Genomic DNA, 18953 nt, shown 5'->3' with positions numbered 1-18953 from the left:
AACCCTTTTAAAGATAATTAAGAGGTAAAGTTCATGTAGGACTAATTGTTGTAGCACACACTTCATTTTCTTTTACAGCCTGGTCCATTTTTGGTTATTACTACTTTGTGCTTGTTTCTTTTTGAAGTTTGGTTTTTGGGTTTTTTTTGGCCATGTTCAATTCACTTCTACTAAAATACTATTTCAAGTAAAACTTCAAGAGGCATACTGGATTCTAAAAAAGTTATATTTACTGTTTCTCTGAATAAGGATATATGTTCCTTGGTATTTCAAATCTCTTTTGCACGTTGCTTTTAGTACTGATTCATTTTACGCATAGTTACTGATAATTGCAGACCAGCCTTTCATAGAGTCTTTGTATATGAGGATGTTACCAGTGGGAGGAAAAAGTCCCACACATCATGGAATATTTTACTTAATGTTTTTTTGATGTAAAGAACATGTGACTTAATTAAAGCATCAGTAGATATTTTCAGATTTAATGTATGCCTTAGAGAAACAAGACTGCCTTTTAGTCTTCTCAAGGAGGTTTTTCAACCACTTTATTTCTAGTATACTTGTAAACTATATTTTAACTTCTGCATTGTAGTGGCATGTCCTCTACAATTTAGTTTGTGGAAAATATTTTTGTTAGAAATCATCATTGATTTCAAATTATAGACAACTGGCTAAAACCAAAGTGTTTCATCACAGACTTGAAAGTATATTTTTCCAGAGTACTGTCCCTGGTTGTGATGCCAGCATCCATGGAGGTGTCTGCATTATTGGGTCTGTTGCAGCATAATGCACTTTTGGGCAAATACTCTGATTGTCCCCATTTTGTGTGCTTTCTTTCAGTTCATAGAGCATTTGGTATCGACCACGTAACGCTCCTTCTCTCATTTAGTTCTCTGGACAGCTTTGATTGTGTGTAGAGACTCTGCAAACAGGATATAATTGCTTTGTGCTCTTAAACTATAACATTTATTGGCTAACACAGACAGTATGTAGCTGGGGATATTGCAGAACATATCACCCCTGTGGAATGACCAGTGAGTGTTTGCTGACAGTCAGGTGGAAAAGGTTCAGCCTGCATCACTCCCTGGAAGGGATTTGTCTTCAGTGCTGCTGAGTTACCATCCTCCAGCTACCTGGTTTTCTTCATCAAGATTTTACACTTTTTCATCTTAATGCTTTTCCTCTTCAAGCCTTGAAGAGGAATCTCAAGAATTTTACGTGTGTCTGAAATTTTACCTTTCCTACTTTGCATGGATACTAGTCTACAGATTTTAACTGTTGTTAGAACTAGCCTGTTTTCATGAAAGACGTAGACAAGATTATGCAATGTGCTGTTGTGTCATTATGCAGTGTGGGTCATGGATAGCTGAACATCTGGGAGGGTGGTGATATCTACCTGCCTGCAAATCTTCATGATGTGCTCTTCCATCAGGATCTCATCTTTCACCCAGACATTTTCTGGCTCAGTATGCCTTCCTTTCTCACCAGCCCTACACTTTTCTGCTTTCACCTCTACAGAAATTATTTCCAAAGTTATCTCTCACATCCCCATTCTTTCTTTTATTGTACTTTTCAATATTGCTGTTTCCAACTGATCTTCCCAATGGCAATAGCTGCTTTGGCCTCCCAGAAGAGCCAGCAAGAGAGGCCCTCAGGAAAACAACTCTGCCTGCTGCCCACATGTGTCACCCTCATCACAGCTGTGGCCTGCAGATCAACTGACTGGTACTTGCTGAAGTATAAGCAAACACATCTGCCTTGCTTCAGTGAGTTGGAGTGTGAGTCCTACTGTGACCCCCACACAGACAGAATAATGTCTCAGGATTGGCTTATTAGGGGTGTCCTCCTGAAGCAGGCTGAGAACTTACTCTCCCTGTGTTACACCTCATTCAGTTGATGTCCAGGCCATGATTCAAGCTGCAGGGACCATTGCATTACTTATAAGCAAGGTCTGCTTCTGCATATTGTTGCTTGCTGCAGCTATTACTGGCAGCAGGAGTTCATCACTGCACGACACTGGTGTGCCTTAGGATGGGCTGCGTAGGAGAGCAGAAAGTTTTGTGCAGTAGCTTTCTTTGAACAACTTCACATCACCTGGAAGCATTCATACTGGGAGATTAGTTTACTGATCTGAATTAAAATCCCTGAAACCAATAGAGTGTGGGTGTAAGGAGCCTCAGTACCAACTGCTTTAATTCCCTCATCTATCTCTGTTCTGTCTCATCACTTGCTAATAAGACATACTCAAAATTTCTCCACTCAGTTCTGAGTCAATCACACACAGTGGGCAGGGCATGCATCTTTTGATTTATCCTTTTATGCTTTCCCAGAACTGGAATTTCAAACACTTCTTCCTTCTATCTCCAACTGAAGCATGCTCCCACTTTCCTGAAGAGGCCCAGTGACCCTAACATAAGCATTGAATTAAAAATTATTGACATGTTTTTCAGTATTGATATATGTATTACTAATATCTTGAACAGAAGTTTAGTATTGAGATACCCAAGCTAATGTGCAGCACCTCTAGCAACGTAGGTACCCAGTATAGGCTATTTCACATTGCTTCATGTTTTTTAACTGCTTTAATTCAGTTGCGTTTCTGCATATACATGTCTCTTTTCTATACCAGCTATTACAAATTGTATACATATTTTAAGTACAAAGTAGGATAAAAAGTGCTATGAAGACCAGAGCTTGTAGCGTGGTATTTAAAATAGTGAAATCTTTCTAAGTACTGATAAAAGTAAGACTAACAAACTGGTTTTTTATCTGCCAAGAGAGTGATGAAAAATCTATTAGAAAGTGAAATTTAATAGAAAAAAAAACCTATTTTGTAGCAAAGGTCCATTTGTAGTGGCAAAACTATACTGTAGTAATGGTGAGGAAACTCTATGCATTTTTTTCTTTCTTTTTTACCTCTTCATCATTCAAAACACTGTCTTTGTTAGTATTGCATTCTTGAAAGACTCAAGCTGTGACCCTATAAGATCATATATAAGACTAATATGCCTTATTTAATAAAGGTGTATTGGGCCTTCACAGGATCAGAGCCTTACTTTCAATTAATATGTTCCAAGAGATAAACAAAAAAAAAATTAAAAACTTAAAAATTAGAGAATACACCTCAAAAAGTCATTGTATCTGTGCAGATTTGTTTGCAGTTCCGTTACATTATTCCCATTAAATCTGTAAGGCAGGAAACATGCAAATTAGTCGGGAATAACGTATGTTGTTATTCTCAAGAACAAAGCTAACTCAAACTTCATGTTAAAGAGTTGTATTAAATTCTAGGCACAACCTCTTTAATTATAGCGGTCCCTGTAAATTTGTTCAGGGGGAAAGGAATTGCTAAGTAGTTTCAGAAATTCCTATTTCCCTTTTGTAGAAGAATAATGAGAAGTGTGCATCACACTTTCCACATAATTTATTGAAATCCTTCATTAGTGAGAAATGACATTTGTGTTCCATATTAAGTAAGTTCTTTGTGCATGGAAAGTAACTCTTAATTTGTTTAAAATTGCTAGGAATCTATTACTTTTATAGGATGAATAGTGATTGCTATGCCATTGGTATTTTCACAAGCAAATCAGTTTCAAATGAAGGTTGCAAACAACATGCTAAACCAGTTGCTGGAAGAGAATATAGCATTATTTTTCAGTACTACTTTCAATTAAAATGTACTCCTTCTGTAATCCCACAGCTGACCAAACAGGAATGTTATTTATAGGAGATGCTATAATACAGGTCAGTAAACATTCACTTTTTCTGCAGACATTTTTTTCATACTTGCTTGTATGTTTATTTCATTAACTAACTTACATGTTGCAAATCATTTTCTCCCTATCATATCTGTTTTTAGGTTAATGGTATAAATGTAGAAAGTGCTACCCATGAAGAAGTGGTAAGTGATTCCACTTTGATTTTTTAATAGTGTACAGAATATCCTGTGTCCATGCTGTTCTCTCTAACCTTGCTTCATATGAGTTTACTCTTTTGTACTATAAAGACACAGTGCTATAGTCAGGTTTGTCATATATGTGATTTATTAAAAACTTAATTTTGGTTCCTAGCATTTGTTATAGTTTCTGCACTCTTACTGTGACTCTTCTTCATAGTAAGATATATGCACTTGTGGCACAAATATGCCATTCCAGAGTTGAGTCTCCATCATTGCTTACTATACTTTTTACATCTCTTAGGTAAAATAAGTATTTCAAAGAACAAAATAATGCAAAAATGCAAAATCCTGATAGGTTACTTCTGTTCAGTGGAGCGCAACTGTTCTTCCCATGTAGGAACTGTATCAGTTTTATCAATGAACACATGATCTTCTCTTTTTTTTTTTTTTTTTTTTTTTTTTTTTTTTTTTTTTTTTTTTTTTTTTTTTTCCTATAAACTCTACACTGGGCTGCTTGCCATGAAAATTAAATAGAATGCAAAGAAAAATTTTAAAAGGCCTTTACTATGCAAGAATTAATAGTGAAAATACGAAAAACGTACATTGCCTTTTTTATGATGCTACTGTAGGTACCAAAATGTGCTTTGGGTGATCACAATTAGTCTTTCAGGGGTTCCAAATAAATTGAATAGTCTTTTATATATATATAAATGTATATGTACATATAACACATATATATATAGCATATGTATGTTCATACAGATAGTCCTTATGGATTATGACTTTGGTGTAGTGCCTGATCCACTGGAATTGCAGATGCTCCTAAAGGGTTCACCTGCTGTGGTAGTACATCTTAATGGTAATAAAATTCTCACCTTAGCATTTCAGGAACAGGGATTGACTTAGTTTAGTAAAGAATCTGATTTAACCTACTGTAAAACCACTACTTTAAAATGAGATGACATGGGGTGAGTGTCATGATTCTTCTCAGGTATTAAAAAACTTTGATTCCCATTGTTTTCAGTGAGATTGAAAGGGACTCAACTTTTGTAGGTCTTACCCCTGCATGTACTGAAAAATAGAAAATCTAATTAATGTTTTGCTACCTGTTTCTAAATGTGCACTTGTGTGAGATCATGGAGATTCCTGATGGGAAACGTATAGAGGAACACAGTTACTGTATTTGGTGAAACGACGTAACAATTTCAGTTGTGCCATATTTATATTTATAAACAATATACATTATTTTGTGGGCTGTGGTGCACTGCACAGTGCTCCTGTTTCATGTTAAGAATTCTCAGGTGTTACAGAAGTATAGATAATAATAACAATAGCATACAATGTTAAACTTTCTAAATGCTGTGACAAGAATGGAAGAAATCAACAAAGCAGTAATGTTACATGTTTCTAAATTTCATCTTATTCTGTAAGTCATTTTAAGATGTTATTTATCAGATTTTGTGGAAATTTCTTTATTAGGAAGAAAGAAATGTGCTTAAACATTTGTTGTGATTTGAGCTCAGAGGAAAACTAAGCACCATGCGGCCTCTCACTCACCCCTTCTCCCTCCAGAATGGGTAGGAGAAAATGAAATGTCAGGAGTAGAGATAAGGACATAGAGAGATGACTCACTCATCCATTAAGGTCGGGGCAAAAGACAGACTTTTTCGGGGAAGAAAAAGAAAATATTTTTATTTCAAACACTAATAATGACTACATTTAACAGACACATCTTAAAAAACATCTTCCCTCACCCCTCCCTTCCTCCTGGGCTCAGCTTTACTCCTGATTTCTCGACCTCCTGCCCCGCAAGTAGTGCAGGGGCAGGGAATGGGGGGTGTGGTCCTCCTCAGGGGAGGATTCCTCACATTCTGCTCTGCTCTGGCATAGTGTCTCTCTCATGGGAGACAGGACTCCATGAACTTTCTCTGGCATGAGTCCTGTCCACAGGATGCAGCTGTTCCTTAGCTGCTCCGGCATGGGTCAGCCCCACGTGTTGCAGTCCTTCCAGTGCCAAACTACAACAGCGGGGGCTTCTTCCCTCAGAGTCCCAGGCTTCTTCAGGAGCAGCCAACTGCTCTGGTGTGGAGTCCTCCACAGGTTGCAGGTCAGCATCTGCTCCGCTGTGGACCTCCAGGGGTGGCAGGGAGGAGCAGCACTGCTGTCTCACCAGCGGATACAGAGGGTTTCTGCTCCAGCGCACCTCCCACCCCTTCTCCTCCTTTCTTCCAGTGTTGGCACAGATGTTCTCCTCGCAACTCCTCCTCACAGCTCCAGCTCCTGCTCCCAGATTACCCCTCTGAAATATCACAGAGGCACAGCCAATTGGCTCGGCTTCAGTGCAAAGGCTGGTCTGACTTGGAGCCAGGGGAGCTTCAAGAAGCTTCTCATAGGAGGCCACTGCTGTAACCTTCTTGCCCACTACCAAAACTCCTGCCACACACACAAACCCAGCACAATGTCAACTATTTTTGATGGTATCATAGGACTAAGATGCACTTCTGTCTTCAAACCTGAGTGGACATACTGGACACATCCTAACTCCTAGCTGGTACTCCCAGAGTTTATAAGGCTACAGATAATAAATAACTGTAATAAAGAAATATTGGACCTAATAAGGTCATACCCATATGCAAGAAAGAGAATAAAACAGAAAACATGCAGAGATCTCTACTTCAATCTGGGAGAAGATTAAGGCACACATCTCTTTATCTTGTTTTTCATGGGAAAACCAACATGTGTGGATTGCCGTGATACACTGAGAAGGCCCCTTGCCCAGGATTGTACAGCACACTGTGGAATGCAGTTCCAGTTCCTGCCTAGTTTTTGAATCTGGTGATGTTCAGTTTAGAGCAATTTTGAGACTGTAGAATGGAATTACAGTGACTAGTTCTAGCATGATATGCTGACTCTCACTGGTGCATTCATTTTCATGATAATGTTAAAGAAAAGGACCAAGGTCTTCCAGTGGGTTTTTTATTTGCTTAAAAGGAAAATTATTAACTTTTTTTTTTTTTTTTTACATTGCTTTATAGAATTAAGATGGTAAAGACTTCTCTTGGGAAATTTTTTTTTTTCTTCTAAAGAATTCTGCTTCAGTGCTTAGTGCTTGCATTCGAACCTCAAATAAAAAGCACATATCAGTAGTTACTATATTACCTATCAGAGTTTAGACAAGAAGTAAGCCAGAAGTTGCTGTCTGAATTTCCAGTGTATTTTTACCATCACATGTTCTCCAGTGGGCCTAAGATGAATATGTTAGACCAGTGTTCCAGCAGCATTTCTTGCCACTTTCCCCTCTACATCATACTCTACCCCAGTTGGAGAGTCACTTCCACAGCAACACTCAGACTAATGCACTGAAAAGCACAGAGGATGGGAGATGGCTGGAAACCTGACAGTTTTGAAAATGACTGAAAGAAATCAACAGCTCTAGAGCCAGTATATCCAAATGGCTCCTAGCAATAACATGTTTCATAGCGTCTGTTCCCTGTTCTGCCTGCTCTCACCTGAACCACTGGTAGACACCTCAACACCATCCTTCTATACATCACTTCCAACAATTCCATACCATGTAGCCTTGATAGGCTGCTGCCTCTGCTGCAGTGGCGAATGCTGATTTGATAATGGATGGCCTAAGGTTTAGCAGCTTCAAGGCTTTTTTAAGGGATTATTACCTAGCTTTATAATTATGAAAATTTTACTGGATTTCATTTGAAAGTGTAGTGGGCACTTGCCACTCTTCCAGTTATTTTATGTGGTTTTGAAGTACAGTTTACCACAACGTTTGGTCTAACCTGAAACAAAGTAATTTGTTGAGTAGTGGTTGGTTTTTAACTGGCTTATTTCATTTATCATATTGTCTGTGTGCGGATAAAGCCAGTTCACATTTCCTCCATGTGCAGTGCTTTTCCAGTCTGCAGTGCAATGCAATATAGATAAAAATTGTTACCCCCTGTTGGCTGTTTATTGGCAGTTATCAGTCAATTTACTGACAACTGTATCTCAGAATAGCATCTGTAGCAACCATAAATGCCATGGGCTTTGACAGTCTTATCAGCAAGGCAGAAATTACATGGGCAAAGGAACTAAACTTGCTTTTATTACTTGGAGGTGATCTCTCTAGGTCAAGATAAAGTGCAGCTGCATGATCTTGCAGTCCCTTTCTTGGTGTTGATTAATACCATCAAGCTGAAGATCTAGAAAAGTTACAGACAATCTCAGTAAACCGCAGAGTCAAGTCTCTTGTGTATGGGTGAACTGCCCTTCTCCTGTTTGTATTGTTATTGCCTATACAAAACTCTAAACTTCCTGAAGGTTATTCCCCACAAAGTGGTATGTTACATCCCTTAAGGATTGATTTTCAGTACCAGGAAGTGCTCCAGAACTGTTGATGTAACACAGCTATGCTGCAGTGGTGAGGAATGACAGAGAAATGCATAATGCTGCTCTTTGCCATATAGAATGGAATTCAATAGAAGCATTAAACAAAACTTCCTGGAAAAACTGTGGGCCATAGGGCTGAAGGAAGCTCCAGAAGGAAGAGAGATCTCAGTGGGCCAGGAGATAGATCTGCAAAGAGACTTTTCTACTACCATAACTCGCTATCCTAATCAGAGTGGGGTTAGTTAAATGAGAGGTGGTAGAGGAAGGGGCTGATTCCATGAGATCTGAGATGAGGTAGACCGTTGCCAAAGTTCCTGAGAGAATGGAAGATGTTTTATTTCTTATTTTTATCAAAATTATGTCATTGCATTTTTATGAAGTAATGGTTGATATTTCTCATCCAGAATAAAAATCTCCTTGTTTGATTTGCAATTGAAAAGAAATGCTTCAAAAAGAAAGGTTCATTTAATATCCCTAAACTTTCAGCTTATAGCAATCAGTTGTTTGTTAGTAGCTGCTATTTGTAGATGGAAAATGTCAATGATGATGCACTTGTCTGCTGCCTGTCAGGAGGTTAATATTTCTCATCTCATTTTTGTTGGATGACAGAGGCTCAGAGTGTGTGCACTTGCACACAAACATGTCACATAAACATCTAAAGTGAAATTTATATTGAATAAGTCGGAGAGATCCAGTTAATTTTTAGAAAAAGGAAGCCTTCGGTTTACATTCTTGAGGGTACATGGATCCCTATGTCTTTTTGTTTGATGAAAGTGGATGTGTTTGAACTTCTGGTATGACACAGATCCAGAATGACAGTAATGTTTGCTTGAAAAAAAGGGCTTCTTTCATATGTAAGCTTTTAAAGGTATGCAAAATAGAAAATCTCACCCTATGATCCATTTTGGTTTCAGAGACCACATAAACCATTATCTTTGAGTTTTACATACAGTGCAGTAGGTTTGGGCACCTAGAAGCACCTCTAAAGAAGGTAGTATTAAGCTATTAATACAGCAGCTTAGAGGGTACTTTTCCAGAAAGCAGGAGGTTAAGGTTGTAGGACTCATCTAACTTTTAGGAAATTATACCTGCATCTTCTAGCTCTGTAAAGAGTGTCCTATCTTGTAAGTGTGTCAGTCAGGTGAGAGGCACTCCAGAAATTCTGTTCAAAAGACACTTGGCAATGAAGCTTGAGTGGTTTTAATTCACAATTTGTTGCATTTTACACTTAACGTTGTTAACATTATATTTAATAAATACTTAACATTATATTTAATCAATGGAAGCCTGTCAAAGGTTATTGAGTAATTATTTTTGCTTGCTCTATTTTTGTCTGGAACCATGATCTCTTAAATATTCAGTCATCTACTTCAAGATAGGATTTCTGAAACGTCATCCTCCAATACAGTTTGAACACGCTGCTTCTTTCTGCTTGCATTCTAGGTGGTGAAGGCATTTTTTTGTAAATACCTAACGCAAGATTAGGAATTCTATGCTGTGATCCAAGGGACTGTGGACTGGGTTTGGCTGGGATGGAGTTAATTTTCTTCATAGCACCCAGTATGGTGCTGTATTTTGGCCGGTGACTAAAATAATGTAATAACACACCAGTGTTTTCATTATTGCTGAGCACTGCTTGCAGACCATCAAAGCTTTCTCTTTTTCATGCTCCTCCTCCTCTCAATGAGTAGGCTGGGATTGGGCAAGTAGTTGGAAAGGGACACAGCCAGGACAGCTGACCTGAACTGACAAAATGGATTTTGCATGCTATATAATACCATGCTCAGCAATAAAAATTGCAGGGAGGATTTTCTGGGGAAAGCAGTCATTGCTTGGAGACTGGCTAGGCATCACTCTACTTGCAGGAGGGAGATGGTAAGTGCATTTGCATCACTTGTTTTGTTTTTACCTTTGTCTATGCTTCACTGATTAAACTGTCTTTATCTTAAAGGTTTTGGTGCTTTATTCTTCCCATTCCCAGTCCTGCTGGTGGGGGGAGTGAGTGGGCAACCGTGTGGGTGCTTAGCTGCTGCCTGGGGTCAACCCACCACAGACTACTAAAAGGTTTGCTGGTGGTAAAAACAGAGGTTGAATTATTTCACTAGTGCCAGCTGTAGTGATAAGACATTAATGGGCAGAAGCAAGTACATGCTTCTTGGGTTTTTGGTGTTTGGACTGTTGCTTTTTTCCTGGTTGGTCGTCTTTTGGTGTTTGGTTTTTTCTGTTGTTGGGTTTTTTGTTTGTTTGTTTGTTTGTTTGGGTTTTTTTTATAATGGTAGCTCTAACAAATCTTTTCAAGAATTTTCTTTGTGTGTTTTAATTTTGTTTTGTTTCACAATGATATGTCTGTATCCCTTGGTGGTTAGACTTTTTCCAATTTGGTCTTTCTACCATTTAGAATATCTGCTGGTTTACCCTTCCAGCATGTGAGGAGGTGCACTGAATAGGCGCAAACTCAGATAACCTGCATTTTACTAAATGGAAGATTATGTGAAATTGTTTGTTAGTTTGCCTCACAGGTGTCATTTATTTACCCCATAAATGGGAGAGAAGGTTGGGAACTGCAGGAAAAGAAGCCAATTCATTCTGTCTTCTACCTACCATCTTCACAACTAGCACTCTGGAGATGCTTCAGTAGATAGCTAACCCTAATCGTACCAAAAACGTAGTTTTGTTTCTTGACCCTTGAACTTCCAGCAGGGTTCTGCAAGCCAAAAAACTAACTGGTCTATCAGCAACAATTTCACAACAAACTGTCTTTCCTGTTTTTCACCTCTAATACTAGAGATTGCCCTTCTCCACAATTCCTTAAGCTGCTACTATTACACCTTAGCTCTGGCTAAGGGTATAGATAGAAGCATAAATAACTCAAAATCAGAACTGAGGAAAATCCTTCTTTTACAGTAGGTAATACAATAGACTGTGGAAAATTGAAAATAGTTTTGTTTCCTTGAAAATAAGTTTATTTTAGGAATGGTACATTGGTGTGGAAAGACTGTGAATACAGAAAACGTTTTTTCAGATCGGTAGGGTCATAGAATCATAGGATCATAGAATGGTTTGGGTTGCAAGGAACCTTAAAGATCATCTAGTTCCAACCCCCCCTGCCATGGGCAGGGACACCTTCCTCTAGATCAGGTTGCTCAAAGCCCCGTCCAACCTGGCCTTGGACACTTCCAGGGAGGGGGCAGCCACAGCTTCTCTGGGAAAACTGTGCCAGTGCCTCACCACCCTCACAGGAAAGAATTTCTTCCTTATAGCTAATCTAAATCTACTCTCTTTCAGTTTAAAACCATCATCCCTTGTCCTATCACTACCCTTCCTGATAAAGAGTCCCTCCCTATCTTTCCTGCAGGCCCCCTTTAAGTACTGGAAGGCCACTATAAGGTCTCCCCAGAGCCTTCTCTTCTACAGGATGAACAACCCCAACTCTCTCAGCCTGTCTTCAGATGGGACGTGCTTCAGCCCCCTGATCATTTTCATGGTCTCCTTTGAAACCACTTGAGAAGGTAAAGGATAAGGGAGAGCTGTGAAGTCTGACAATAGGACTCATTGATTTAGTGACAATACAGTAGAAGGTGGTCTCCTGTATAGGTGGCAGGATAGACAGGTTGTCCTGATCATCTTTCTTCTGCATACCACCTTGTGTGAACAGCCCTCTTGTCAACAGTTTTCTCTGCAACAGCATTTGAGGGAAAATCAGGGAAATCCCTGCTAAATACTACTCCTGAAAATACTTCCTTATCTGGTATTTTGTGTTGCAGGCTGGGTGCTTCTATCTCTGCACTTAGTGTAAGAGGGAAATAAGATCCAGAAGGATTTTAGTGAGTCCTTAAGATGACCACTGACCTATGGTGAAATGCACTAAAAATGCATATTTGTATCCACTGTAAGCAAAACAGAATCACAGAATCGTCTAGGTTGGAAAGGACCTTGAGGATCATCCAGTCCAACCGTTAACCTAACATTGACTGTACCCAACTACACCAGATCCCTCAGCGATGTGTCGACCCGACTCTTGAACACCTCCAGGGATGGGGACTCCACCACCTCCCTGGGCAGCCCATTCCAACACCTAACAACCCGTTCTGTAAAGAAATGCTTCCTAATATCCAGTCTAAATCTTCCCTGGAGCAACTTCCCACGAGCAGCCAGATTTGCCAGGAGAATGATGTGTGAAACGGTTTCAAAGGCCTTACTAAAGTCAAGGTAGACAACATCCACAGCCTTTCCCTCATCCAGTAAGCAGGTTGCCCTGTCACAGAAGGAGATCAGGTTTGTCAGGCAGGACCTGCCTTTCATAAACCCATGCTGACTGGGCCTGAGCATCTGGTTGTCCCACACGTGTTGTGTGATGGTACTCAGGATGTGCTGCTCCATCAGCTTCCTGTGTACCAACATCAAGCTGACAGGCCTGTAATTTCCCAGATCATCCTTCCAACCCTTCTTACATCTGAGCATCACATTGGCCAATTTCCAATCTGTCGGGACCTCCCCGGTCAGCCAGGACTGCTGGTAAATGATGGAAAGCAGCTTGGCGAGCACCCCAGCCAGCTCCTTCAGCACCCTCGGGTGTATCCCATCTGGTCCCATAGACTGGTGTGTGTCTGTGTGATGCAGCAGGTCACTGACTGTCTCCTCCTGGATTGCAGGGGGGTCATTCTGCCAGTCTCTGTCTTCTGGCTGAGGAGGCTGGATTCCCTCAGTACAACTAGTCTTGTTATTCACGACTGAGGCAAAGAAGGCATTAAGCACCTCAGCCTTTTCCCCATCACTTGTTACCATGTTTCCTCCTGCATCTAGCAGGGGATGGAGACTCTCCCTGGTCTCTCTTTTGCTACTGATATACTTATAGAAACTTTTCTTGTTGTCCTTGATTGCTGAAGCCTGATTGATATCTAGCTGGACTTTAGACCTCCTGATTTCCACCCTGCATAGCCTCACAGCCTCTTTGTAATGACTGTGAGTGGCAAAATTTTTTCTGTTGAGTTTTTAAAAGTGATGTCATAAATGACTTTCACCTAAATGAAGTTGTGCTTCTGCATTCCCCATCCCTTTCTGCTTCACTTGCACAACCTGACAAAAGCAATCTGTTTCTCCTTTTATTTTTTTCTTTAGACACACTGGAAGAACAGGTGGATGCTACTAAAGAGCATTTTAAAAATGAACACTCGCCAAAAATAAATAAATAATTAAAAAGAATAGAATTGTATACACTTTCTGAATCAGTCTATATACATTACTGCAAAGTTTGGCTGGAATTACATCTTACTCTATGAATGCAAGTCCAAAAAAAAATGTGGTATTGCGTACTTAACAGTAGTGTCTTAAATCATCTCAATATCACACTGTATTTCCAGGAATTCCATGTGTTCAAGTAGTGCATATGCAGCAGAGTGGAAATAAGAAATCAACCTCTGTAAATATTATATTGAATGCATAGAGAAGTGTGCCTGCATTTTTGTGGGGGTGTATGTTTTGTCATGGGAAACCTAAAGAAATATGAAATAGAATAATTAAACAAAACAGCTGTTGTGGATCCAGAGAGATGACAAACAAGTCTCAAGGAAATGTCAGAGGGGAAAGAAAAAGAAGAGCAGTAGCAAACCATGGAAAATCTGTTCCAGTAACTTTTTTAAAGGGCTTTTGCTGATGCTTTCCCTGATCTCACTCAAATAACTATTAAACAACAATTTTTTTAAGAAGTAAAAAATTAAAATATGTAATTGATTAACCTGAAGTGACTTTCCTGTTCATTTGTATATTTTTAGAGTGTTCAATTAATCCAAACTTATAGAGGAAATAAAATTAAGTTACATACTTTCATAACCTTGACATTGTCACTTCCCTTCTCCAGATCTAATATCTTCATGAAAGCTGAAGAGAGAGGTAGGGGAAAATTATGGAGATTCTTCTATAACAACTTGACAGGGCCTCGAAATCAAGCTCCCTTTATTTTTTCCAAAGTGTTTTAATGTGAAATGCATTTAAACCTTCAAAGAGAGTTTGAGTATTTTCTTAATTTCTGAGTAGTTTCACAGTTGTTTCCTCAAAAATAAAGAAAAAGGTGTTAGAAAAGAACAAAGAAAAAACCTTTAGCAAATTGTACTTTACTCACTCTAGCATGTTTCCAGCACTGGCCTACATTGTCATTGGATATTGGAAATTAAATGTAGTGGGTTTTGCCTATGAACTATTCTGTGACTAGTTCCTGTGTACGAAATATGATTTATTTAGTTTATGATTAGGCATATTGTCTTCCCAGTATGCTGCTGTTGCCATTATTTATTTAAATGGGCAATTTGAGACATGCAACAAAGGTGTCATATCTTGGCTGACACAAGATTTCAATATGCTCTAGGCTAAGAGTCTATCGCCAATTACTCATGGACATAAGAACAGAAAAAACATGGGTAGAATCATCAGCCCTAAATATTATTGACAGGGAGCTTGCTGATATGATCCCAGACTCACTGCTTACCTTCCCCATTATTAGGATATTTACATTTGGGATCAACCAAAGCAGGCATGTAGATTTGAAAGCATTTGTAAGTCACTTTCAAACATAATGCAGTTTTCAGATACAGCTGTATGAGAAACTGCAACATTTCTATAAATAAGTTTTCATGAAGAAGCCCTTTATCATGCAAATGATAAAACCCATATGCTTTAAAACACATTTTTGCCGTTTAAATTTGCACCTTTTGTACCTTTACTATGCTTTTGTAAAGGATAGGAAAATTTCACATTTAAAAAACTGGAGTAATATGTTATGGTACCTGTGTTAAATGTATACTTAAAAATATTACATAATTTAAGTAATATACTTGTGGAAATTGACTTTCAAGATCTAAACATGTTAAGAAAGCATCCACAATTAAGTAGTTCAGATTTCAGTACTACTATTTTATCTCCATCTATTTCACAATCACTTAATTCCCTGGGTTAGAGAAGCAGCAAGTACTCTGGCATTATGAGCATTTATGATGTGCATAATCTTTGAGCACAAAAGCAGAATTACTATAATTAAAACTGGTGGAAGAATTCTACTACCTGCACAAAGGAACTATAAAAAGAATGGAAGTCTTTGTTAAGCTATGGACACAAAATGTAGCACTTCTTAGATAAAGCACAGAGTGCAGCTGGACAGCTACAATTTTAAGCAGTACTTCCTAAGGGTAAAAGGATTTAAGATTTTTTAAAGAATCAAAAAAGAAAATTAAAAGTCTGTGTCTCTTTTAACCCTTTTAGTTTTATATTTGTTTCATTTATAAATATATAAAGACCTATAAAGGATTTACAACAAATTTGTAACAAATAAAGGTGCTCTTTCTTCCATGTCCTCTTCCCAACTGTATAAAACTGAGCACTGTGAAGGGAGACCAATTATTTAAGCTAAAGGAGAACACTGGAATAAGAACAAAAGGGTGTAAACTATCCATGGACAAGTCTGGAGGGTCTTTGAAAGGGCAGATAGGAAAATAAATTAACTGTTTTTAAAACAGGATTTGATAGATTCAGGGACAGTGCTGTATGATGTCTCTTGTTATCTCTGACAGTTTCTAGGAAGAGCTGTCTACTCTTGCTTCCTTTGATCCTTACATCCTGTGCACAAACTAGTCTATGTCTTCAGTTTTGGCCACTCTGCTGGGTTTCCCCTCTGGTTGAGTGAGCTTGCTTCTCTGAAGCAGCATCTTCTCATTAATCCCTCTCCCACCTTCCTTTGCCTATCTAAACAATGTCCTGTGCCTTTGACAAATTTGCTGCCTTCTATTGGGTGACCCTCAGTATTTCATCAGGGTATATAAATAGCTACAGAGTGCTATCTACTCTAGCTCAGTGTTGTTAAGAGGACCAAGCTGCAAGGTAATAAAGAGTTAGTGTACACCCTTGTGATATTGAATAGATTAATTAAATAAATGTGTTTGCAAAAGATTAGACTTACTCTGTTTACATAAGTGAAACTTAGTTAATTTGCATTTTGTAAATTTCCTGGAATGGAAAGGAAAATATCAGTTATATAGAGAACTTACACCCCCATTAAATTAACTCATTAATAAAATTGTTTTTCTAATCACAAGGAAGATTAATATACTCCATTGAGATTCACTGTATGAGCTGTACATAAGTATTGTTTCTCTTCAGAAAGTCATTGACTTAGTGTGAGTGTGATCTAAACAAGTGAATGGGTTTTACAGCTGTCACTAATACTTCAGGCACAGTTGTTTAGCCGCTGAATTGAAGCTAGATAATGGCACCTGCTCTTGTTCCTTATTGTAGATAGCAGGCAAAACACTCATAGAGCAGGAGTATATTCATACACTTCAGATGGCAAATAAGCTAGCACATTGCATTAAAATCATTAAAGATCTGGATCAGGAAATCAAGAGTTTTTTGCTGTTGTTGTTTTATGTCTAATATTGTATGAGAGAGCAAAAAGTCTAATAGAAAAAAGTATAGCCCTGTATTTAAAGACATGTGGCTCTGGCTGTAATCAGTACTCTGGAGGAAGAGAAATGAATTCTTCGTCAATGAGATTTGCATGATGTTTCCCTCATCAGTTAGGGTGATTTTTTATGGTACAGGAAATGTTTAGTGTTGAATAAAGGAATATACTTCATGGTGACGTGCTGGATAAATATTGGCCTGTATAGTAGCACAATTGTAAAGTGTCATGGGCTGGGGTACTGAGATAGTGTGCAGAAGGTTCAGGTATGGGACTTTGCCTAACACAGATTTCTGATGTATACTGAATATTGCAGATGATCTGCTGTTTTATGGTGATAGTAGCACATTCATGCTTAGGGAGTTGTGGAAACAAAAGCACTGAAGACTGACATACAGGAGTACTGTTGCTATGACACAGTGCTGAATTTTGTCCATAGGTATTCCTATTCTATTACATTCTTCTACATGCTATAAGGATTTCAGTGTGAAATAAAAAAGGTTTTTATTTTCTAGGTGCCTCAGTTCTTTAAGCCTGAAACAGTGAACATACGGACAATTACAAATAAATTCTATGCTTGATTTAAAATGAAGGGTAGTCTATTGAACTGATCAGTCCATAGGTCTAGAACTTCTATCTTGTCATTCAGCAGTGAATGTGTGGTCACTAAAGCAGTTCTCGGTGCTTCTTACCTTTAATCCTCCATTAACTCTGGATGTCTGTGAAATGCCTATTAGACTCAGTACAAAAGGATCATTGTGAAAAAGTTTGTAGTAAGAAAAGGAAGCAGTGCACAAATTGTCCACAATTTCTAAATCAGAAAATGCATCATATGGCCTGCTGGGTGTGATAACTTCAGAAGCTTCTGGTTTAGGTTTTGTACTCAGTAACACAAGACAGACTTCATTAAATATTGTCCATCATTCAACTGAAGTTAGCTTCATCATCATTTCATACCATTGCCAGCGGACAATGGCAGAAGTTTTCTGACTGATACCTCTCTCCTCAGAGGCACTTTTAGTCAGATCCTTTTCTGAGAACTCTGCAGGTATGGTACAAATACAGGCAAACACTGACAAAATTGGAAAACCTGCATTTAGTCTTTTTAGCTAAATCTGTGCCATAACTATCATCTAGAAAGATTTTCAAATATATTTGAAGAACATGAACCTGCAGGGTTAGACTGCTCCAATTTGTTTGCTCGAAAAGGCCTGCATTTGGGATAGAAATGTTCCTGTTTGTGCAGATTCTCATTCCTCTTAAACATGCATTTCCAATCACGGTCAGTCAGAAATGGGTATGTGCATTTGAACTGGCACTTTAGTGCCACTACAACACTACTGTAGTATGTGTTGCTGACATATTCAGATGTCAGTAGTGATTTAATAAAGTTTCAATCTAGGAATTGTAAGTTTGTTTTCTAGTAAGTTGGCAATTTTGTTTGTTGTGATTTTTTGGATACCTGAGAATTCCTTCTTTTTACAGGTAATGTGTAACAGTTAGTGAGTGATAAAACATACTTACTCTAAAATTATGGGTTCTTTGGCTTTGAAACGTTTCAGTTATAGCACATTGATACAGTTGAGACTGACCTGAATTTCCAGAAAGTAGTCCCTATAATGCTCCGATAGTCTTGGAATTTTTTGAAGAATGGCAAAGTTTCTTTCTCAGGGATAGGTCTTCATGCTTCAGGTAATAGTTAAGCAAATTTATTTAAAATTTCATTGCTTCAGGAAATAGCTGATTTGGCTCAAAATGTATTTTGCAGTACACAATATGTGTCAGCATCTTTCATATCCTAGATATTTGTGTAAGCGATGTTTTGAAGAGAAACACATACTAAAGTCTTTAGTTAAGTAGGGAAAAAAAAGTATAAAATAATGAAAAAAATGAATAATTTCCTTCTTTGTCTATAACTTCTGGCAATTATATCATACAGGAGTAGTGTTATTTATTTAAATTCATACTGAAGCTTTGTGGTTGCAAACATATTTTACTGTATTTGTAGGCAGACATAAGAAAAAAGTGCTAATTGAATGAACTAAGAGAATTTTCAGTTTAATTTAAATATGTGAAAATTTCCATAAACTGGATTTTCTTGATAGGTGGGTAATGGCAAGGAGATAATTTTTAAGTGATAATAATTAGGACTTAGGTTCTCAGAGAATAATATGTTTTATTTTGAATTGGAAGATGCAGATTCTCTACAGTTTCAGTGCCCAATCT

General features: G+C 38.2%; 1 protein-coding gene across 1 annotated transcript in view; it reads left to right on the top strand.

Annotated features, from left to right (window-relative positions):
• The first annotated feature begins 1738 nt into the window (after window positions 1–1738).
• SNTG2 (syntrophin gamma 2) overlaps window positions 1739–18953 on the top strand; it is a 54393-nt gene continuing 37178 nt past the window's right edge. Inside the window, exons 1-3 of the mRNA XM_026844029.1 lie at window positions 1739–1763; window positions 3698–3741; window positions 3857–3898. Of these exons, the coding sequence (XP_026699830.1) occupies window positions 3712–3741; window positions 3857–3898 (72 nt within the window). The 5' untranslated portion in view covers window positions 1739–1763; window positions 3698–3711. The remainder of the gene's footprint in view (window positions 1764–3697; window positions 3742–3856; window positions 3899–18953) is intronic.

The sequence above is a fragment of the Athene cunicularia genome (assembly GCF_003259725.1).
Source record: "Athene cunicularia isolate RWA chromosome 3 unlocalized genomic scaffold, athCun1 chr3_part1, whole genome shotgun sequence".
In the NCBI taxonomy this organism is placed as follows: Eukaryota; Metazoa; Chordata; class Aves; order Strigiformes; family Strigidae; genus Athene; species Athene cunicularia.
This window is presented reverse-complemented; position numbering and strand designations above follow the sequence as displayed.